General features: G+C 42.7%; 1 protein-coding gene across 3 annotated transcripts in view; it reads left to right on the forward strand.

The window, feature by feature from the left end:
• SMAD9 (SMAD family member 9) overlaps positions 1-24,256 on the forward strand; it is a 50,562-nt gene extending 26,306 nt beyond the window's left edge. For 2 of the 3 annotated variants that reach the window (XM_060273774.1, XM_060273775.1), the window contains exons 2-7: positions 1,633-2,241; positions 9,493-9,747; positions 10,314-10,451; positions 13,052-13,273; positions 13,926-14,182; positions 16,258-24,256. In XM_060273774.1, coding sequence (XP_060129757.1) covers positions 1,830-2,241; positions 9,493-9,747; positions 10,314-10,451; positions 13,052-13,273; positions 13,926-14,182; positions 16,258-16,401 — 1,428 coding nt within the window. In that variant the 5' untranslated portion in view covers positions 1,633-1,829 and the 3' untranslated portion in view covers positions 16,402-24,256. The remainder of the gene's footprint in view (positions 1-1,632; positions 2,242-9,492; positions 9,748-10,313; positions 10,452-13,051; positions 13,274-13,925; positions 14,183-16,257) is intronic. The other variant, XM_035115958.2, reaches the window with a different exon arrangement.

Raw genomic sequence — 24,256 nt, forward strand, 5'->3', positions numbered from 1 at the left:
GTCAAGGGCACGTCCCCAGTGTACGTCTACTATTCATACAGAGCAGTACATAATTTTTATTCTTCTTGATCATGTCATCATCAGAGTCCTTTTTTCTCCCTGCCCGCAGGCATCTTCTTGGTTGTAAATTGGCAAGGCTGATAAAAGTACTAATGCCTCCATAGTAGGATCTTCCTCCAAAGTCCAGCTATTAAGAATGGATTGCATTGAAATCAGAACAGCTCCAAGAACACAAAGTGAAATTTTAAGAATGAAATGCTCCTTCAGCTTTACCCGTTCCTAAGAGAAATAGTATAGAATCCATCTAGCTTCATTTTAAACTGTTGTTTCAACAAGTCATCAGAAATCTGTGCTGGTTAACACACAGTTGGGGGAGGGACTCCACCCCCCCTTCTTGTCTGAGACCGAATGCCCCACCTTTTGTCAGGGCAATGACTATGATCATGTGATCACGTGTTTTTGTTCCTTGGTGGCCCCTCTCAGCCAATCTCCTGAGGAAGCTGGCTTGACTTATCTGTTAAAGGTAAAGGTAAAGGTACCCCTGACCATTAGGTCCAGTCGTGACCGACTCTGGGGTTGCGCGCTCATCTCGCATTATTGGCCGAGGGAGCCGACGTATAGCTTCCAGGTCATGTGGCCAGCATGACAAAGCCACTTCTGGCGAACCAGAGCAGCACATGGAAACGCCGTTTACCTTCCCGCTGTAGCGGTTCCTATTTATCTACTTGCATTTTGACGTGCTTTCGAACTGCTAGGTTGGCAGGAGCTGGGACCGAGCAACGGGAGCTCACCCCGTCACAGGGATTCGAACCGCCGACCTTCTGATCAGCAAGCCCTAGGCTCAGTGGTTTAACCACAGCGCCACCTGGGTCCCTGACTTATCTGTTAGGCCTTGCTAAATCCATTGGTCAAACCAACACATTTCCTAAATTCAGAAATTATGGGGAGAACCTGGCACCCAGGAATTTTTGGGGATCCTTGCCCCCTGCCAACACCCATAACAATATCATAACTGCTGGGTGTGATGCACATGTATGTCCAGCAGGACCCAGATTAACATTAATATAACCTTGGAATTATCATTCCACCATAATAAAAACAGTGCCAATTTTTTACACGTTTATTCTCTGTTGCATGTATTGCATCGTAATACTCAGGAGTAGATCTGGGGAGGAGAGGGAGAAGTTCCATTGCAGAAATGGAAGTCCTTGTGCAAATGAAATGGATTTGTTGGATTCAATCCAGTGGGCTTTTAGATATCTAAAGACGTGATACTACTGTACTAGCTTAGCAACTTCACAGGCAGAACTATAGCGTTCCAAGATCCTTTCTTGGCTCTCCCTGCTTTTGTTTTTATGAGGAAAGACATTAACTACATACCCAGTTTATAGTAATTTACATAGTGAGTAAAGTTTATTTTAAAGTGGCTGCAATCCTGTGCCTGTTGAATTTTGCTAGTGCTGAAGAGTCTGGTTGTGATATAGATGCTGTGTCTCTATTTATTTTACTCAAGTGAACAAAACGCAGAAAAATGAACAAATAAAATTGGTTCTGTTTCAAGATGAGTTTTTAAAAAGAGAGATGAAAAAGTATCTGTATTATGTCTGACAGAACACTGTTCTTTTATTGCAGAATTGTTCGATATTGGGAGACGCTTGCGATGAAATATCTCTAACAACACCTTGGGTATGTGTGGACGAGCCTGATTTTGAAAGCAGCTGTCCTCCCAGTGCTGAAATTTAGGCCTCATTTTTTTAAAAAAAGAAAGAAAGAAAGAGCTACATATCTGGTGTCTTGCTTTGCAATCATACGTATTATCTCCGATTCATATGCACTCCAGCACCTCGATCAGTTCTTTGTTCTCCTTCACCAGCCCGGCTGTGAAGAGACTGCTGGGCTGGAAGCAAGGAGATGAAGAGGAGAAGTGGGCGGAAAAGGCTGTTGACTCCTTGGTGAAGAAGCTAAAGAAGAAGAAGGGAGCCATGGAGGAACTGGAGAGGGCGCTCAGCTGCCCCGGGCAGCCCAGCAAGTGTGTGACAATCCCGCGGTCTTTGGATGGGCGGTTGCAAGTGTCTCATCGCAAAGGGCTGCCCCATGTCATCTACTGCAGAGTGTGGCGCTGGCCTGACCTGCAGTCTCACCATGAACTGAAAGCACTGGAATGTTGCGAGTTTCCGTTTGGCTCAAAGCAGAAAGAAGTGTGCATTAATCCTTATCATTATCGACGCGTGGAAACACCAGGTAAGCAAATCATCCCAATAATTTTTTTTAAAGTTCTTAAGTTTTATTGGTTTTCAACAGTAATGCCATAAACATAAACAAAACAACACGTGGAGTGCCTATTATTGGATTGTCGGTTACAAAAAGTAACAGGTACGGTACATACATGGTAAAGTTCATTGATTAATCTCCAGAGAGATACCATGTGTTGTAACAACTGGGCTGACTTATGGATGTGACCAGTGAACAAAGAGCGCTTGCCTAAAAATTTGTCTCTCTTCACCTGTCCATGAATAACTCTCTTGCATTGGGTCAAGCGTTCCGAAATTGCTTTTTCCCATAGCCATGTGTACTGTGAAGGCAAAATAAGATTTCCCCCTGTGTCCCATTTGGCAGCTATCGCCATCTTGGCAACAGCTAAGAGAAAAGAGACTAGGGTTGGAGGTGGAAACGTAGGGTTAAAGTTGCTCTCAGGTGACAAAAGTGCTAATTTGGGATCCAAGATCAAATTATGATTATCAGAGAAATTTCAGAGAAAACATTTCGTTTCCCCATAGCATTGCACCCTCTCCAATCTAAAAATAATTTTTGATGCAAAGGCTACCACTGCATTGGGTTTCATATTTTGTATGAAATCTCATTATGAAACCATAAGAATAAGAGAAAAATATGGACTCCTTGATGAGGAAATAAAACAATCAGTTTTCTACATGAGAAATCTACGTTGCTGTTTTTAACTAGGAACCAAGTTTTGCTGCTTCAGGATAGAAACAGCCTTGTTAAAGCTTGTGATTAATCTGACTATACTTGGGTTGGAAGTAATTTTAAAGGCTACTTTGTGATAGTGTGTAAGGGTGGTAGTGGTGCTCTCCTCAAGAAATGGTGCTGATCACTCAAAGCTATACATATTTCAGTCTTTATTTACACATGTCCAAAGGAGCAGACATCACTCAGCCATCTGTACTGTTGGACTCAGATCCAGGAAGTAACTTTTGGCGGCTTTTTCTCCAACATAAAAACTTGGGAAGCCCTACTCTCCGCCTCTGCATTTTACGTTTCCACTCCCGCGTCTCCCTGGCTGACGGGACCTGCATAATTCTCCCCTCTGTTCCTGAGCTGGTAGAGCGGTGCTGAGGCTCCTGCTCAACATCCCCGAGCCCTTTCACTCCCTGGCTACTTCCTGCCACCCTTTCCCCTTCTCCTACTGCTATTTCCTGTCCTCCTTCTCCCAGTCGTCCCTGCCCAGCCTCCTCCCTCTCTACTCTTAAGGTCTTGCTGGGCAGTGCTCTGACACAGTGGTAGCAATCAAACATCATGGTTTTTTTTTTAAAAAAAAGCCATCAGGTGAAATAAGCTGTGCTGTGATTTGTTGTGATACAGCGTTTGTTTTTATTTATGGGATTTATTCTTTTGAAGTGTGTGAGCCAAGTTCAGAGTCACTGATGAAAAGGCAAAATGTTATTTTTATTTATTGATGTGTTTCTTTGTTTTAAATACCCTGCCCTTCCTCCTGTTTGGAGTCCAGGGCGGATAACAACAGTCCTTTGCAACCATGAAAATATACAGAATCATAAAACAATTGAAATTGAACAAATTCATATCAATTCTAAAAAATCCTGTAAAAATGTAATAGTGGGAGAAGAGAAATACATGACTAATTTTCCAGAATAAAGGGGAGACTAGACAAGATGCTGGAGATACATTACATTTTAAAAAAGCCAAGAATTGGGGATTGGATTGGGACCACTACACTGGGGAGGTAAGATTCATAGAATCATAGAGTTGGGCCATCCAGTCCAACCCCCTGCCAAGCAGGAAACACCATCAAAGCATTCTTGACATATGCCTGTCAAGCCTCTGCTTAAAGATCTCCAAAGAAGGAGACTCCACCACACTCCTTGGTAGCAAATTCCACTGCCGAAGAGCTCTTACTGTCAGGAAGTTCTTCCTAATGTTTAGGTGGAATCTTCTTTCTTGTAGTTTGAATCCATTGCTCCGTGTCCGCTTCTCTGGAGCAGCAGAAAACAACCTTTCTCCCTCCTCTATATGACATCCTTTTATATATTTGAACATGGCTATCATATCACCCCTTCTCTTCTCCAGGCTAAACATACCCAGCTCCCTAAGCCATTCCTCATAAGGCATCGTTTCCAGGCCTTTGACCATTTTGGTTGCCCTCTTCTGGACACGTTCCAGCTTGCCAGTATCCTTCTTGAACTGTGGTGCCCAGAACTGGACACAGTGCTCCAGGTGAGGTCTGACCAGAGCAGAATACAGTGATACTATTACTTCCCTTGATCTTGATCTATTACTTCCCTTGATCTAGATTCAACCATTCTCCCCCGCTCTCTCAGTGTAAATCACACACCAGGTTATACTTGCGCTGTTAGAACAGTGCTGTGGTCTTGTAATGAAATAATTTGCAACTAAGCTCATAATGTTCTGTGTAGTTACAGAGCTACCCTAAATTGGTCAGATGTGCCATGGCAGATTTGGATTGTGCTTCTGTTCTGCACTTAGTGAAGCAGACAAATGACTGCTTTACCTCACTTTGCTGCTGTGGTTTTGCAAACTCTTGTCTCCTCCTTCAAGCGCTGCCCTAAAATCACAAATCAGGTGCGAAAAAAAGCTGTTGTGGTAGTGGATTCCTGGAATGTAGGTGCCTTAATTGCATTTGCTTCTCCAAAGGTTTCTCTCTCCTTGTGGTTCTTGCTCATATTTGTACTTGTCCAGGGTGCTGAAACTTCAGAGGGTTTTTTTTTGGGGGGGGAGCTTCTTTCTTAAAGCCATACTAGATGTTATGCAAGGAATACTGTAATTCATCAGTCACCCAACACATAGATACCCATTGAAAAGCACCCCTAGGGCATGGACTCATTAACCCTTTACTGGGGGTACCCTGACACCATTTACCCAATCTACAGTATGTCCTCCCAGCTGCTTTTTGCCTCCCTGGTACTGTGGACGCTCATGGAAATTCACGACAGGATGTTGTAGGAGGGAGCACAGGAAAACAAACGAGACATTTCATTAACAGAGCCTAAGGTGGTGGTTGTTTTTTGTCCTACAATATTGTCACACCTGCACTCTGAAAGGATTGGAAAATCCTGTCGATGATGTGGAGAGGATTAGGTCCCAAGTGAGCTCACCTTCCCTCACATTGCTAGGATAATTGGGATTTACAGTGTTGGCCAGCCTCACCTTCTGAAGCCAGTACGCAAGACTGGTTCAGGGAGCGGCCATACCTGAACACTTCTGGAATTAGGCTCCTCTGCCAAGCAGTATGTCAAGCCTATGCTTTTGGTCTTCCTTGTTTTGCTAGTTCTTGCCCTTTCTTCTGAGAGAGCACTGGGGGAGCATAAGAGAGAAAGCATGGATTGTACCTGGTATCTGAGACTATGGGCAGAGACGCCTGCCCAAATCTGGAAATACAGTATGTGCATTTGAGTGTTATGAGTCAATGGACAATGTGTATTTGTAAATTGATCTTCAGCTACAGTCTTTGGAATTGGCCTCTAAAATGTTCAACCTGCTTTCCTGATTGCTTGCAGTTCTTGATTAGTCTCTTCCAAAGTTATTTATACACCTCATGTATCAGCTTTTTGGAATTTAACCTCAGTTCCTGTCTGGAAATATTTTTTTAAAATTGATACATGCACAGACATTTCCTTCAACTAATATCTTTTTAAAAATATGATTTAAAAACCCTAATTTTGTGTAATCTCATATGTCCTATAGGTTGCACAGGATAGTAGGGAGGGAAATGGAGGCATTTGTTTCACTGCATAATTCTGACCCACCTAGGATGTTAATGTTTTAACATCAAACATTAAGGGCATCCCAATACAGGCCTGCCTTCAGTTGTGTTCGGAAAGTTGTATAGTTGTTTATCTGTTTGACATCTGTTTAACTCAGCAATAAAATTGTCCACTCTTGAGTAAATGATTGTTTACTTCCGTTTGGCTGTGGCATTGCTCCAATGGACTTTCCTCCAAAGTAACAATAATTGCATCTATTCTTATGGCAAAAAGATGTGTTTTTGTCCTTCAGCCAATCTCTTCCATTGACTCATTTCCAGTGTAGTGCAGATATAGCCACAAAAAACCCCTTTCTTTCTTGCATTTATGTATCTTGAGTTTAAGATTATTCAATAAGATTCAAGTTGGGTGTGTGTGTGCGCAGGAAGCCCTGACAGAGTCAGACCATTGTTCCATTTGGCTTAGTATTGCCTAGCCTGATTGGCAGAGGCACATCAGGGTCTGAGACAGGGGACACTTACCAGTTCTTAACTGGAGATGCTGGGGATTGAACCTGGGACCTTCTGCAAGTGGTTGGGATTCCTCTTTTAAATAAATAATTTAAAAAAATTTCTGGTTTGCTGCAATCTGTGGCGGCAGCAACAGAGCTCTTCTGGGTGTCCATTGCCGCCCCCAGAATTTCATCATAGCATAGCATCATGCCAAGGAGCCATGTGACTGCCACGTTCCCCCACAGAATGACACTACAATGTTCCTCTTTCCTCCCAACCCCATTCTCTTTCATGTTGTGTATTTTAGATTGTAATCCTGAGGGCAGGGACTGCCTTACCACTGATATATGTAAGTTACACTTGGGTGTTGCTGTTTAGTTTAGCAACTTGGGTGTTGCTGGAGACCAGGGGGGGAATGAATATTGTGTCCTTTAATTATTTTAAACCTCCTTGCTAATACTGTTGCCCTCACCTGGTAATCATAAATTTAATAATGATATTGGTTGATATGATGATTCATTCCTTGGATCCTTTCCTGGCTTGCCTATTATTGTTCTCCTTCCTGGCCAATTGCAACTTCAGGGCAGGTTGTGAATTAGATTGGGGAAAATAATTCAGGGAGGGAGACATGAAAACACTTCTTCCAAGTCCCATACCCCTTTCTTAGTTAAATTAGCACTCCCTCTTCCTCATGGGTGTGTTTAGTTGGGTGGGGGAAAATGTTGGGAGAGATCAGTCAGTGTTTCTAGACCCATGAGTCAACAAATATTCTGTTCTCATGTATTTTTTATTACATCTGTTAATGGAGTTAACAATATGTTGGGCAGAAAGCATTATCATATTCTGGGGAAAATAAAAAAATTCCTTCAGTAGCACCTTAAAGACCAACTAAGTTTATATTTTGGTATGAGCTTTCGTGTGCATGCACACTTCTTCAGATACACTAGAAACAGAAGTGTCAGACCCTATATATATACAGAGGGTGGTGGGGGTGGGTGGGAATGGGAGATGGGCTGATGGGAGTGGTAAACCTGTAGATGGGTGTTAATGGCTGCTGATGGCTGCAATTAGTCCTGGGCTGAGGTGCTAAAGAAAGCTTGATCATGCATAATGAGATAAGAATCCGATATCTCTATTCATCCCAGGTGCTTCCATGGTTTTAAGCTTGGTAATGATTTCCAATTCAGCAACTTCCCTTTCCAGTCTGTTCCTGAAATTTCTCTGTAATAAAACAGCTGCTTTGAGATCTTGTATAGAATGTCCTGGGAGATTGAAGTGTTCTGCTACTGGTTTTTCAGTCTTATGGTTCCTGATGTCAGATTTATGTCCATTTATCCTTTGGCGTAGGGTTTGGCCTGTTTGTCCAATATAGAGAGCTGAAGGGCACCGTTGGCATATTCTGGGGGTAATTCCATCTGGCCCTTGGGATTTATTGCCCTATAATAGTTTCTCTGACTTCTGTAATATTTGATATTTCAAATTTCTGTCAACATTTGGTAAATGTGGAATGGGTAGGTTTTTATTTTAAAGACCCCCTCCATTTGCAGTGGTGGGAAGGTGGCTCTTTCATGTATAATGGTAAAATTCTCCAAATATATGTGTGATATCCCTAATCACCACCCTAATATTATTATTGCCATACAGTGGTCTTTGTTTCTGATGGGATAGATACAGTAGGGTTTTCTCTTGTTGTTGTTGTTTGCTAGTGTGGAAGCCAGTTATTTCCCAGCCAGTCTCATTTCCCATTTCATACGTAGCATGTTTTTGCACATTTTCTCTATTTGTTGACCTGACGTTTTTAATATTAATTGCATCACATTCATGATTTTACTTTTAGAACTTGGGAAACGTTAATTTTCATTTTCTGAATATTTATATTAATTATATTAATTGGATGCTTAGAATAAATATGTTTTGTTATTTGATATTTTGTACCCTATAAATTTTGTCTTAAAAATATATATGCCAAGGTGATTTAGATTCTGCATTGAAGCCTTGCTACTTGCACCACTGAAAATTCTGCGTAGTGCTCTCCCTTCCTTCCTTCCTTCCTTCTTCCTTCCTTCCTTCACTGAGAGCCAGTGTGGTGTAGTGGTTAAGAGAGCGGTAGACTCGTAATCTGGGGAACCGGGTTCGTGTCTCCGCTCCTCCACATGCAGCTGCTGGGTGACCTTGGGCTAGTCACACTTCTCTGAAGTCTCCCAGCCTCACTCACCTGACAGAGTGTTTGTTGTGGGGGAGGAAGGGAAAAGGAGATTGTTAGCCGCTTTGAGACTCCTTTGGGTAGTGATAAAGCGGGATATCAAATCCAAACTACTTCCTCCTCCTCCTCCTCCTCCTCCTCCTCCTCCTCCTCTTCTTCTTCTTCTTCTTCTTCTTCTTCTTCTTCTTCTTCTTCTTCTTCTTCTTCTTCTTCTTCTCCTTCTCCTTCTCCTTCTCCTTCTCCTTCTCCTTCTCCTTCTCCTTCTCCTTCTCCTTCTCCTTCTCCTTCTTCTCCTTCTTCTCCTTCTTCTCCTTCTTCTCCTTCTTCTCCTTCCTCCTTCCTCCTTCCTTCCTTCACCACCTGTGGTTTCTGAGATTTCAGTGTCTTTCGCCCACCAATTTTCAGACCTTTGCAGCCTTAAGGACAAGGAGTTTTCACAGGTCTCCACTTGTGAAATTCCTAATTTGCATTCACAGGTTATTTAATTTGAATTTGCATGTTCCCCCACCACCACCACCATTCCAGGAATTGCATACGTTCTTGCATGAAAGTTTGGTAATGTGAGTGACATGCCAGATCTCGGGAGAGGCATAGCATGTAACTAGGGAGAGGTCACAGTTCAGTGGTATGGTGTGTGCTTTGCTGCAGGAGATCTCAGATTCAATCCCTGGCGTCTCTTAAGTGAAAGGATCAGGAGATTCTGGAGAGCTGCTTCCAGACTAATTGGGCAAGAGAAGCAAACGGGGAAACTGTCTGACACCAGTTCAAACTGTGTCCCTAACTGCTTTTAACACCGCACATGTTTTCCTTCTTGTTCTAGTGTTGCCTCCGGTTCTGGTTCCAAGACATAGTGAGTTCAACCCTCACCTCAGCCTCCTTGCCAAATTCCGGAACGCATCTCTTCACAGTGAGCCGCTGATGCCTCATAACGCGACCTACCCTGATTCTTTTCAGCATCCTCCATGCCCCCCTCTCCCGGCGTCCCCCAACATGTTCTCTCAGTCCCCTAGCAGCATGAACTACCCGGACTCCCCCAGAAGTTCCTCTACACCAGGAAGTCCTTATCAACTTACAGGTAAAAAATAAATGTCAGTCTCCCTGAACACTTTTCCAGTGCTGATGAACGAGTCTACAGTGACTTCTCTTTTGGGGACAAGAGGGTTGAGGGTGGCGCTATGGTCTAAACCACTTAGCCTCTTGGACTTGCCAATCAGAAGGTCGGTGGTTCAAATCCCCATGACGGGGTGAGCTCCTGTTGCTCTGTCCCAGCTCCTGCCAACCTAGCAGTTCGAAAGCACGCCAGTGCAAGTAGATAAATGGGGGACATGGAATATCAAATTTTGTGTGGTATTTGGTTCATACGAAAGCATACAGTCCGTACTATTTTGGCGCTGGCAGTTGTATTTCTTTCATCATTTCATGTGACGTGCACTGTCGAAATATTTACAAGGGATGCTTAGGCCCTGCTTCTGATCCTTCATCTGAAACAAAAACCGTTGAAAATCCATCTTAATTTGGATGAGACACGGATTCAGTTTAAGTCAGAACCAAGGTTTTGGTCCTTCTCCAGTGAACATAAACTAGTCAGTTAATGAAATGGCAGGCCCAGTAGCTTTCTCCTTTTCTTTCTCCCCTCTCTAGTCGAAACGCCACCTCCGCCTTACAACGTGAGAGAAACACCAGGAAACCACCATGGACGCTCTGTGCATGCAACCCCAGAGAATCAGTTAGTCCTGTCATTGCCCAATGGAGGTAAATCTGCCGATGGAGGACCTGAAAGTATGTAAATACTTGTATTGTTTTCTAGGGGGAAATGACACGAGCTATGCCTGATTTATAGGCCTCTGACAGGAAAAAAGAAAAAATCTAATCCTTTACCTGGATTAAAAATGATGCTTAACAAAAATTGCTTCCAGTGCTGAACCAGTAGAATACAGTATTATTGGAATGGTTCTAATTGATGTGGCTGGAATATTGGTAAGCTAGATAGTTGTTTGAAGGCTACCTCTGAGTTTAGAATAAAAATAAAAAAAATCCTTCCAGTAGCACCTTAGAGACCAACTAAGTTTGTCATAGGTATGAGCTTTCGTGTGCATGCACACTTCTTCAAATACACACGAAAGCTCATACCTATGACAAACTTAGTTGGTCTCTAAGGTGCTACTGGAAAGATTTTTTATTTTTATTTTGACTGCGTCAGACCAACACGGCTACCTACCTGTAATCTGAGTTTAGAAAACAGCCATTAGGCTGATAAATGAAAGCCCAAGGAAGCAGAATCATTCTAGTCCATACAAAATAAAAAAAATCCTTCTAGTCCATGTTCAGGTTGTGCTTTCTATGTATGTGACAACCAATGATCCCATCAAATCAAGGGCTGCATGAGGCACTCCTTTACATTCTTAAAGCATTAAAAAAAAATCTCCACAGACTAAGGCCACTATTCCATTGGTTAGTATCTTGTAGGCCTATTGGCCTATCCAAAGAACCCCTATAGGCATGCTGCTGTTGAGACACCCCATATTTTCCAAATCTGTTTGCCATGCAGCAGCATGAGGCAAACATAATCCAAAATCCCACTTCAGCAGTGTCAGGGGAACACCCTACAGAGAGCCGCCCCCTGTCATCCTGACAAGCTCCTCACCCAGCGTCAGCACGAGCAGCGAGTCAGGAGAAAGGAATGAGGAAGTGAATGGGGAGGAGAGAGGGCTATTTCAGGCACTGGAGCCCCAGCGTCTATGAGAGAGGGCTAGGGGAGGAGGAGTCTGGAGAGATGTCGGACGCAGGGCCGCCAGAAAGGAGACCGTTCCCTCTGACGCCCGAATTGAGGTGCACGCCCACCTGTAGGGCTAGGGGGCGGCGCTTTGGGGTGCCCAGGCTTTTATGCTGGTTGAGAACCCGGAAAAAGCCATTGCAGGGTTCTGACACGGACTAGGCAGTCATGTTTGCTGATTTCTTGCACTGTAAATAATATGCACAATCAAACTCTGAAAGACAAGACATAGTGGAGCGTCTTTACTCAAGAGTAGCCGCAGACACCTCTGACAAGCAGGTAAGGAAGTGAAGCCGTGCAGCATCCTTTGGCAGTGAATTTTCCAGGATATCGCCCAAGTAACTTTTCTTTGACTTAAAGCTACTGCCTATCAGTTTTATTGCAAAAGCTGTGGGAGCTTACATTTTGAGAGAGCAAAGAATAACTTCACTACCCGCTGCTTTCCAAATCAATGTGTGTGCTACCTCCTGCCCTGTAAGCTAAAACACTTTGCTTTCCATGCTCCTGATTACAGCTGCGGTTTTGTATGCTAAGTCCATTTTTTAATTGATAAAGTGAAGGTTAATTAATGCATTTGTCCTTTTCTGAACTTACCATCTCTAACATTGTTTTTGAGATAAGACAATTGGAACCGCATACAATATTTGATATATTGGAAGTTCGAAGGCACCCTTGCAGTACCGCTGTTGCTGTCTCTAGTTGCAGTGGTCAGTAAGGTTGCAGCCATCCATCCTCAACACATAGGAGACCGGAGGTGCCAAAGTACACTTTGCTTTTTCATTCATCACCATATTATCACATCTGAAAGGAGGACGTGCTAATGGTCCAGTTCTCCTTGGAACATCACACTTACAATGTGTAGTGGAGAAAGCGACTGCGCTGGTGCCTGCTTACGTCTGCCGTAAATCATACCTTGTAATGTACAAAGCCACTCTAATGCTTTCTGTTCTGGCCTCTGTTCCTTTTCCAAAGGCTGCTCAAGTCGTGTTTGCCCTTTCCATTCCGCAGCTCAGCAAAGTGGATGTTTTCAGGGTGCTTTGTGATCCCTTAGACCCCTTTCCTGAGTTTGCTATAATTCAAATCAGAACAGAATTACTCCAGCTGCTTCAGGACATGAGTTATTCCTTGTTTTTACCACATGGTAGGAGTGATAGTGACTTGCAGCCTTCAACTTGAGGGTGGTGGATTTGATGTATTGCCAGGCACTCTTTAGCAGTGTCAGAAGTGCACCGTATTTAATGTTTGGGGCTGTCACCAATCAGAAAATAAAAGCAATATATTACATTTTATGTGCACAGAAGGATCAGATCTGCTTCAGGACAAATCTGCCGAATACACGTCATGCCAAGTTAATCAGGGTAGAATCAGGTGACATGGTGGGGGCATAAAAGCTCACCTCATGGTGCCCAAACACTTATCAAACACTTTCCTCATAGGTCAGTTGCTCTTCCCCCTTGATCAGTATCCCTTTTGTCATTTACTGCAGCCAGAACCAGAAAAGGAACTTGCCATGGAGGCAACTCCTGACAGCATATGTGAATAGACATATTGTTGTGAGGGAAGGGGTGGCCCTGCCTCTTTTCTTCATTCTTGACTTTCCTTCCAGACTTCCGGCCCGTTTGCTACGAGGAGCCGCAGCACTGGTGTTCGGTAGCGTACTATGAACTCAACAACCGAGTCGGAGAGACTTTTCAGGCCTCTTCGCGAAGCATACTGATAGATGGCTTTACAGATCCGTCGAACAATAAGAACAGGTTCTGCCTTGGGCTGCTGTCTAACGTGAACAGGAATTCCACTATAGAAAACACCAGGAGGCACATAGGAAAGGGTGAGAGCAAGCCCCTTATTGCAGTGGTAGCAAATAATGTTTAGGGCCGCAGGCAGCTCCCCATTTACGCTGGGGTTGCGTTCCAAGGCACTCAAAGGTTGGGTTGTACACTTGAATATGGGTCCTACACCAGGAGGTATAAAGAGCAGGCCACTCAGGAGCACTTTGTTTGTTTTCCAAAGAGTGAGAACCCTGCAGCGAGTAGGCTCCTTGAAAACCTAGCACAGATTTTTTAGGATGGACTATATTTTAAGACTATAATGTCTCTCTTTCTCGAAAAAAGTGTCATTTTTTTTGTATTCTGTATATCACACAATGCACTGTTAAGCAAATAGTATACTATTTTGAATTGGCAAATTTAATTGGTGAAGGAGGCAGGCACAGACTACATCAGGATCTGCTGCAGGTAGACTATGCCCCTCACCCCCAATTTTACATGCACCCAGTCAGATGGGTGGGGTATACGAAAATAATAATAATAATAATAATAGTGTTCCATCTTTTGTCTTAGTACTTCAAAAATTGTAAACTGCCTTAGGTGCCTTGGCAGAAAGGCGGTACATAAATGCAGTGAATGAATGAATGAATTTGCTTTTATCTCTGTTGAAACCTTGTCTCTTTTCTCCCTTTTCCCCCACCCCACCCTTTTCAGGTGTCCACCTGTATTACGTGGGGGGAGAGGTGTACGCAGAGTGCGTGAGCGACAGCAGCATCTTTGTACAGAGCCGCAACTGCAACTACCAGCACGGCTTCCACCCTGCCACCGTCTGCAAAATCCCCAGCGGCTGCAGCCTGAAGATTTTCAACAACCAGCTCTTTGCCCAGTTGCTGGCCCAGTCTGTGAACCACGGCTTTGAGGTGGTGTATGAGCTGACCAAGATGTGCACCATCCGAATGAGCTTCGTCAAAGTAAGGACTCCATTCTGTCTTCTCTACCCCCAACCTCATGGTTGTGAGCTGCCAAAGTGGCACGATTAATTGTTAGCGGAGCTTTTTTTTTTGAACAGCAGTCAGCAAAGCAAGTTCTGCAATTCAGACATGGGGGAGAAGGTGTTGCTTACGTGAGGCGCTGCATGTTAGTTCCTTTCTACCCAACCCTCGCGTAGGATTCAAGTAAGAGTGACTGGGGAAATTGCCACATGCCTCTGTAATTTGTCAAGGTGGCCCCTCCTATTCCTGGCCATAGTTATTGGAAGGCAATCGAGGAAACGTGGGTGGCTTTTGTTTAACCCACGTAATAGCCACATCTTATACAGGTGCACACTCTTCTGTGGCAATCTTCTGGTCTAATTATACACAAGGACATCTAGTTATTCAATCTGCTTATTTGGGTGAACAGCCTGTACGAATCGGATACTCCTGATATTTACCTAGAATCCTTTGAAACGGAGCAATGGATTCAAGCTACAAGAAAGAAGATTCCACCTAAACATTAGGAAGAACTTCCTGACAGTAAGAGCTGTTTGACAGTGGAATTTGCTGCCAAGGAGTGTGGTGGAGTCTCCTTCTTTGGAGGTCTTTAAGCGGAGGCTTGACAGCCATCTGTCAGGAATGCTTTGATGGTGTTTCCTGCTTGGCAGGGGGTTGGACTGGATGGCCCTTGTGGTCTCTTCCAACTCTATGATTCTATGATTCTAGTATCTTAATCATATAAGTTGGTGGCACACCAGCTTTTTATATGAAGGGTAGCCCATGGGTAGCCCAGTGAAGCAAAACCAGTGTGTTTTGTGACTTGGGCATAGTCACCTTTCATATACTTGTCAGTGTTTTTAAACTACCAGCAGAGGGGGTTAAAGAACCACTTAATGAGAGGTGATATGCTGTGTCAGACACTGTTTCGTTCATATAAAGTCAGACGTGAGCATTATGCTGCATAACAGATGCCCCCCCCCCTCTCTCCAAAGTCTGATTTCTTCCTTCCGCCACCTCTGTATCCTATTAGCACAAGGGTCAGCAAACTTTTTCAGCAGGGGGCCGGTCCACTGTCCCTCAGACCTTGTGGGGGGCCAGACTATATTTTGAAAAAATAAATAAATGAACGAACTCCTATGCCCCACAAATAACTTAGAGGTGCATTTTAAGTAAAAGCACACATTCTACTCATGTAAAAACACTAGGCAGGCCCCACAAATAACCCAGAGATGCATTTTAAATAAAAGGATACATTTTCTACTCATGTAAAAATACGTTGATTCCCGGACCGGCCGCGGACCGGATTTAGAAGGCGATTGGGCCACATCCGGTCCCTGGGCCTTAGGTTGCCTACCCATGTATTAGCGGCTTGTGATTGACATGTTGAACTTAGTAACAAATAGAAGAGCCTTAAAACAAAGATTTTGGGTGATTTACATAGGAGTGATTACCTGACATTAATGTACGCATTAAAAACTATAAATATGTTCGAGGTTTGCACCTTACACCAAAACAAGGTAAGAGAAAATATTCACTTGAGTGGGTCACAAATCTGATCTCTCTTCCTCTAATAATATACGCCTTATGAAAGAAAATGTGTGCTTTTGTGATGGGTGAAGATTTGTCACTGAGTGATGATTTGTCTGTGCGAAACAGCAACTCACAATCTTATCGCCTCCAAGCACAGTGCTGCTCAGTGAATGCAGTTCATATGTTCATTTGTGAATCATTCAGGTGTCATTCAGGTGAGTCATTCAGAAACCACCCTCAAAGCAAGTGCATTTGAGCTGCAGACCTTTAGCATCCTAGATAATGACCTAAGAGAGTGTAAAATCTGTTCAAAATTGAGACAATGCAATGGAGCTTTTTGCTTTACTGATCAGTTTCCTTGAATGAACGAATTTATCTTGCTGTGATTAATTTTATACTTTATTGCTCAGCCATTGGCCATCACAAACTTCTATTGCTACAATTTGATCTGCCTTGACAGAAAGAAGAATAAGATGGCAAATACAATGTGAGTGTTTGATGTTTTTTTAAAATCCTTTGGCATTTGTCCATCTGTTTTGTAGGGCTGGGGAGCGGAGTATCATCGGCAGGATGTCACAAGTACTCCGTGCTGGATCGAGATCCACCTGCATGGACCATTGCAATGGCTAGATAAGGTGCTGACGCAAATGGGGTCACCTCATAACCCAATCTCCTCTGTTTCTTAAGAACCCTCTACCAACCACCTATGGGATGCAGAACTTTCTCACGTTACAGCCAACCTAAATTTCTGTATGTAGCTGTAAATATATGAAGGTTTATGTATATAGTATATTGTTGGTGGATTTTTGTCACGCTATGTTCAGTGTTTTTCAGTTCATAAGATGGTTGTATGATCCGTTGTGTTGCTGCCTGCTGACAAAGGTATTGATGTTTGGGTTTGGCAGGCCAGTTTGTGGTTAATGGAATAAGACCAGTGTTATTTGTATTATTAAAGGTAAAGGGACCCCTGACCATTAGGTCCAGTCACGGACGACTCTGGGGTTGCAGCGCTCATCTCACTTTATTGGCCGAGGGAGCCGGTGTACAGCTTCCGGGTCATGTGGCCAGCATGACTAAGCCGCTTCTGGTGAACCAGAGCAGCGCACGGAAACACCGTTTACCTTCCCGCTGGAGCGGTACCTATTTATCTACTTGCACTTTGACGTGCTTTCAAACTGCTAGGTTGGCAGGAGCTGGGACCGAGCAAGGGGAGATCACCCCGTCATGGGGATTCGAACCGCCGACCTTCTGATCGGCAAGCCCTAGGCTCTGTGGTTTAACCCACAGCGCCACCCGCAACCCTCATTTGTATTCTTAATAAATAAATAATAATTTAATAAAATTATGCACTAAGCGAAGTTAAATTCTACAGGCCCATATGCATTTTGCAAATCAAGCAAAGTTGGCTTGTAAAAACCTTGTTAGAATAGATGAAGCTCCATCTAGTCGACTTTCTGCAATAGTCAACCAGTTGCCTCTGGAAGCTCAGCAGTGGACGGCTTTGAATACCCTCTGTTTTGCCCCTGGCAGGGCAGTACTCAACACAGAATGTGTTGCCTCTGATCGCAGAGATTCCATTTATTTGTCACAAATAAATAGCATTTGCAGGCCTGCCCTCCATTAAATGGCCTATTTGTCATTATTTGGGGTAATTTATTGCACCTTTGTCAGTCATGGGAAGGGAACAAAACTGTTTGGCAAGGAAACCCCACCCTCCAATCTCATAGAAGTTGTGCCGATTCTTCACACAAACATAGCACTGTCCCCAAGTTTTCAACCATGCTGTGCCCACATCATTTCAAGCCTTAAGTTTTAAAATTTGCTTTTCAAAAGAAGGATAGTTCCAGTGCTGGAACTATGTGTTATACTAAACAGATGGCTGGTGCTTGCACATCTAATTCTCACCTCCCGCGCCGGGGTTTGTTTGTTGTTGTTTTTTCATGCGATGTATTATGCCTATTTAGTTAAGAAGACAGTACTGTAGTGTGACCAGTAATTTCCCTAGAACAATTATCCTAATACGCTCGGCCCTGGGCATTTCCCCATGCTCCCCCACATCATCCAAGGCACATGTAGCCGCTGCTGAACACAGCCAGTGTTTTTAGTTCTCCCCCCTGCAGTGTTGTGTAGGACAAAGTTCCTGTGTCGTGGCATCAAGAAATTGCGCAACTCCTCCTCCACACCCTCTTTGTTTATGTGTGTGTGGTGGGGGACATGCACCATCATATCAGGACATGAGTACAGTCACACCTCGGGTTAAGTATGCTTCAGGTTGAGTACTTCCGATGGGAAAGTTCGCTTCAGGTTAAGTACGCTTCAGGTTAAGTACAGACTTCCGGAACCAATTAAGTACTTAACCTGGGGTACCACTGTTTTCAGTACTGGGTATTAACAGGTTTATGCATTTTCTTTAATGCCCTAAATGTTTCCGGCAACTGCTTCTTGCTTACTGCAATATGTAGTACCTTCCTTGAATTCTCTAGATAACTTTTTTCACGTAAAATGTCCAATTCTGCATTTTTGTGTATGTGAAAGGGAGAATTAACATAATAGTGAAATGCAAAAGAACAGATTTAAAAGGCTGTAATTGAGGGGTGGGCAGAAAGTAGATTGTTTAGTCATTTAGTCATGTCTGACTCTTCGTGACCCCATGGACCAGAGCACGCCAGGCACTCCTGTCTTCCACTGCCTCCTGCAGGGTCTTTTCCAGGGAGTCTTCTCTTCTCATGATGTGGCCAAAGTAGTGGAGCCTCAGCTTCAGGATCTGTCCTTCCAGTGAGCACTCGGGGCTGATTTCCTTAAGAATGAATAGGTTTGATCTTCTTGCAGTCCATGGGACTCTCAAGAGTCTCCTCCAGCACCATAATTCAAAAGCATCAATTCTTCGGCCATCAGCCTTCTTTATGGTCCAGCTCTCACTTCCATACATCACTACTGGGAAAACCAAAGCTTTAACTATACGGACCTTTGTCGGCAAGGTGATGCCTCTGCTTTTGAAGATGCTGTCTAGGTTTGTCATTGCTTTTCTCCCAAGAAGCAGGCATATTTTAATTTCGTGAGTGCTGTCACCATCTGCAGTGATCATGGAACCCATGAAAGTAGATTAGGATCTGCTAATAGATCTTGGGGCGATAGGCAGTAGATCAGAAAGGGACATGGAGAAAGCTAACAAGGAGTAGACTTTTATGGGAAAGGACTGCGAGCTCCGTTCATTTCTACCGGTAGTACCTAAAACAAATTCCTGGGCTCAGAATGTGTTCAGACAGGAACTCTTGTGTCTTTTGCACCCGGCTCTGACTAGTAGATCTTGGGGCTTTAGAAAAAAAGTAGCTCCAGCAACCCTGAAATGTGGTTATCCCCTACTCTATATTCAGTTGTCACAGTCTTTTTTTTGCATTTCATTGCCAGTTAGCTCCATCTTTCTGAATCGGACAGATTATTGCTATTGCTACAAATGTGCATCTCTGCTGCTTATTGGGATTTTGAGGGAATAGGAGAAAAGAAACAGGTTATCAAAATGTACACAAGTAGAAAAATAGATATGGACAACATTTAATGGTATCTTACGAGTGCACCTCATCTTCAGACAGAATTAGTTATACCTAGGATTGCTAGTCTCTACCTCAAAAAAGTAAAGATGTTTCAAAAAATGGCAGGATGCACATTGCTTTAAAATATAGAAACCTCATAGTTTCCTGTATTTGATGCAAACATGGTGGATTCTTTCTCTCACCAAACAGTATCTAGGTTACTTGTTTCACAGTCTAATTAGTGCAGGATATATTTTGGGGGGGTATCTTCTTACACTTGCTGCGCTAAGAATCAAATGAGTGTTCTTTTTGCACCTTCCAGAAGTTGTGTAGCACATGACAGCAGTGGTAATTATGAGCACAGACTCTGAAATATCACTGGACTGCCAGCATCCTTAATTTCCAATGTTTCTAATAATGGACAGTTAATGACTATTAAATCATCCTTAGCTTCTAAGTCTGAGGCTCTCTTCAGCCACTAAGAGCAGAAGTAACTGAACCCAGCACATAGAAATCAACTAATTACTGCCACAGTGGAGCTGGGGGGTTGGGGAGAGCCAAACCATTTCCTTCAATATTCCGTTCCGGCTCGTCATATAGAAATGGCCCCTTTAAATAGTACTTTTTGTACCAAGTTATCAACCAGTATAAAAATTTATAGCCTTTCAATGTTCTCATAAATATGCCATCTGTTGAGATGTGCTGCCCGATTTAAAAGCCGTTTACTAGAAAAGCTATTTATCGATGGCCAGTTTAAGGAAAAGACATGTTTTAAGGCAGTTATGTGTGTGTCAACAATTCCAATCACATCAAAGCCTCTTGTGGAAAATCTTTTATCATTGTGGAGCTATGAGTGTTCTGTCATTATTATTTTTTAATGCACCCTAGTGTTCAGGCCTATTAAGAAATTACCTGCACAATAATTCTCACAGGAAGGTAGTGGATGAGTTGCTGCTAGTATTTTATTGGTGTTCATTGAATATTCCTAGTGAATATAAGGTGGTCTAATAGGCCTTTTATTCTCAGGTTTTGTTTTAAGTTGCCTGCATGGCTCAGTGAACTAGCTTTGCTGGAGTAAAAAATTAAACTTGTAATGCATAAATGATGGAGGTAAAATGTCAATGGTATCGCAGGATAATGTTGGCTGGATCTTGTGGTGGTGAAGCATAAACATTGTTTTATGAGTAATAAAGCAGAGGGCTTTTTTCTTTTGCATTTGAAAAGAGTGCTTACCTGCAGCCACCAGTAACCACAGCTAGAGGATCCTTTGGTCAGAACACGTGCCTTTCAGGTTTGAGATCCGGCATTGTACATTGTAGAAATGAAGGGCCACGCTACAGCCTTTGGGGAACACTCCCACATAATGAACTGCTGTGATCAGAAGCATCTCATCCCACTGCCTAAAATGAAGGATTCCTAGACACAGATTACCAGACCATAGTTTTTAACCAAGAGGTAATTGTAGCTGAAACGTCATATGGAACAATGAACACATGTCAGTTTTCATGGGCAGACCTTTAATGTACCATGAGTGAAGACAGGTTCTTCAACTAACTGCAAGGAGTTCTGTTGCATCGAGCCAAAAGTCTAATCCAGTCCAGTATCTTGTTTCCAACCGTGATCCGGCAGATATTTCCAGGATGTTTCCAAAGGACATGAAGGCAGTCTTCCTCTGTCGTTTGTTGGTATTCAGAGACATTCTGCCTTTAACCATACTGCTTCCATTCAACAGTACAGTTGGCAGTTTTGAACTCTGGGGAATGGTCTCCTTGAGTGGGCTTTTTTTTTTAAAGCTAGCAATGCATGTTACTTAAAAGTGGTCTTCCGAGCGGGTCTCTTCAAAATGTGGTCAACCAGCCTTGCACTGCACTTTCTGCTAATTTTGCTGAGTGGAGCTCTTAGCCTTTTGGCTTAGAGTCGTGCTCTGAGTGCCCCATGGCTAATACCGGTAGTTGTTGGTCGCCCTATCCCAGGCATAGGCAAACTCTGGCCCTCCAGATGTTTGGGATTACATTTCCCATCATCCCTAGCTAACAGGACCAGTGGTCAGGGATGATGGGAATTGTAGTCCCAAACATCTGGAGGGCTGGAATTTGCCTGTGCCTGCCCTATCCAAAGCATTTTTAAAAAGCCATTTCTACAGTCCATCCCCTTGTGGTGTGACAGCTGGATGTAAACTACCTGTGGAAATAGTACTTCATTTTGCCTAAGCCAATTGTCCAAGTCAATTGTGGGAACAAGCTCATAGTGAAAACCTTAAGAGATGCTTCTTAAGTCTTCCTCCCAAAGTCACAAATGTAGACATTAAAAGATGCATACTGGACTGCAATCATCACACTATATAGATTATTTCTTCCAGTTTATGTGAATTTTACAGTCAAATACCATATTTGGATTCTCAGAACTAAATCCCACTAAATTCAATGGTGCTTACTCAAATAAATAAAATAAAATAAAGCTTCGACTTATTCAAGGTTGTAATTAATATCAGAAAAGCTTATTAAGGCTGCAGTTTTATACACAGCTGGAAGGCAATCCCAATTAACTACATGACACTTGCTTCCAAGTGGACATGTAGAAAATGTTACTACATAAATGTTCCTAAGTTACCGAAGAGGTTTTATTTTTTCTTGTGCAACACTAATTTTCAAGAATATGTAATTTTATGCAATTTGACAATTTCCATCAACTTCATTTGAAACATTGTGAAATATATGCATAACAGTAGTGTCTGGGTAGATGGGCATTTAAATCCTATATTGAATTATTCAGTACTAAACCCATACATCTAACATGGCAAGTAAAATTGCTTCGAGAATGTAGGAAATTGAGAAACGTTGCTCATAATGTGTATTTGTATAATTACTGTTTTGTAATTTATTAAATGCTGTGTGTGCCTGACTTTTCTGGGAGATTCCTTAGGCTGGCTGAGTGTGTAAACAGCCATGCATCTGAATAGAGAAGTAATCAATCCCTTTCACTGAACCGTTTCCAGGAATCCCTTTACTAATAACAACACAAAGGATTCTGCAGATCACATTTTCCATATGCTATACATTTGGGTGAGGAACCAGAAAAAGCTGGTGCCTCCAGTAGGTGACTCAGAATACTGGATGCACTAAATTGGTCAATTCAATCCCCTGAAGAGGCACAAACAGAAGCCAAAGAACAAAGATCTCTCTCATCCTTGAAGATTTTGACTTAGTTGTCCAAAATACTAAGAAAAAAATATAACTTTGCTAAGCATGGTATCAGGCTTCCAATAAAACAGAGACACTTCTGTAGCTTATTCCCATAGCACTAAAGGAGGGGAAAGGACATTCTTGCATCGCTCTTCTGGAAATAGGGACTAGGTGAGCTTCTGCCCAGTCAGGAATTCTCTGCCTATTAGTGACCCTAAAATATAGCAAGTGGATAGGGTGAGAGCACTAACAGCAGCGGCCAGTGTTTAATGGGCCCAATTAGGTACAACTACAGCTGTGGTTTGTCATGTTAATAGCTACCCAAATATAAAGAGACCATTATTCCTCCTTCAGACATTACCCTGTGGAATATGGTTTAAAAACAAAAAGCTGGATAGTAATCTGTCTTGTAGATTTGGTGGTGCTTCCCTTACTATAACTTGAATCTAGACTGTTATTTGTGAATATTTTTAACGTGCAGAACATTTCATTGTTTCCCTTGATTTTGTCTCTCGACTGAGTAAAACAATCACAAATAAGGTTGTAAATCAGTTACACATGACAGCTATCTGTAACAAATCCATCTTCCTTGTAGCAGAATTTCATTCGGGCCCCAGTATCCTTTGATTAGTAAACAAATAAATATATACTGATAGATAATTGCCAGAGAGATTATCTTCATTCAGGATATGACCTATGGATTTGTAACTAATTCGGAAGGTATAAGTAGATGTACTCAAGTATACATGATAATTATGAGTCCGAATACATACTACTACATCTGATATTTAATCTAGAGAAGCAGGAAGAAACCACAATTCACTTCTTGGGTAAATTAAAGCATACCTAACACCCCAGAACATAAACTCACCTACCTATGCATGTGGCTTTGCAAAGGTTTCATTTTTGACACCCAATAGTCATAGCCAAGTTGAATGTGAAATTGCAGCTGGAAAACAATGCAATATAAATTGTTCTCTCTGATTGGTTTCTTTCTGCAGCGTCCTCCATCACTATAACAGCCAGATCAAAAGCTGCTACAAGAAATGTTCCTTAGTTCTTGCAGACAGGTTGCAGCAGACAGCTCTACAATGTTGACTATAGTGTTCCTAGTAACTTTGCCTAAGGACTTTTAAGGGAGCAACCCCAATCTCTCTGAAAGCTGGCTTATGGGGCCTTGAGAAGCAGAGAAAGCGCTGCTCCACCAGCAGGGAGTGATACCTCTGTAAATGAAATGCTGGAAGAAGCCCCCTAATATACCAGTGCAAAGTTCCACCAGGGCAAAATGTTCTCCCAGTAGAGTAGGGGGAAGCAGGTTATGTTAGGGTGTGCCCAGAGCTCCTTTGTTTCACAAACAAACAAAGGGACACTATACCCTCACTTTGACTAAAATGGAAAGGAGGAAGAAAAAATGTCCCTACTTTCTGCCTTGCCACAGAAAAAAACTGCAGGAAAACTGATATGGCAGCTGCTGTGCCCAGACACAGTCCTTTACACTTACCTAGAGATAAGCCCTATGGAATTCAGTAGGGCTTACTGTTGAGTGTTACGCAATTGCAGTGTTAGTCAAACATTGTTTAACCCCAGAATTCAAAGCCACACTCAAATCTGTAAACAGGCACTGAAAAGCTCTACTGTCACTGTGGGCAGTTAGACTAGTTGAGTAACAAAGCAGATGTTTGTTTCCTATAGCTTCTTGTTTAAAGGCTGGCCAGTTAATAAATTTGACACGCTGTCATAAACAACTTAAATTTTGTTGGCTAGAATTGCCCTGCTGTACCAGTGATAAAATTTTGTCTTTACTGTTAATAAAGTTACTCTATAAATAA

This window comes from Zootoca vivipara, chromosome 4 (genome assembly GCF_963506605.1).
Source record: "Zootoca vivipara chromosome 4, rZooViv1.1, whole genome shotgun sequence".
NCBI lineage: Eukaryota > Metazoa > Chordata > Lepidosauria > Squamata > Lacertidae > Zootoca > Zootoca vivipara.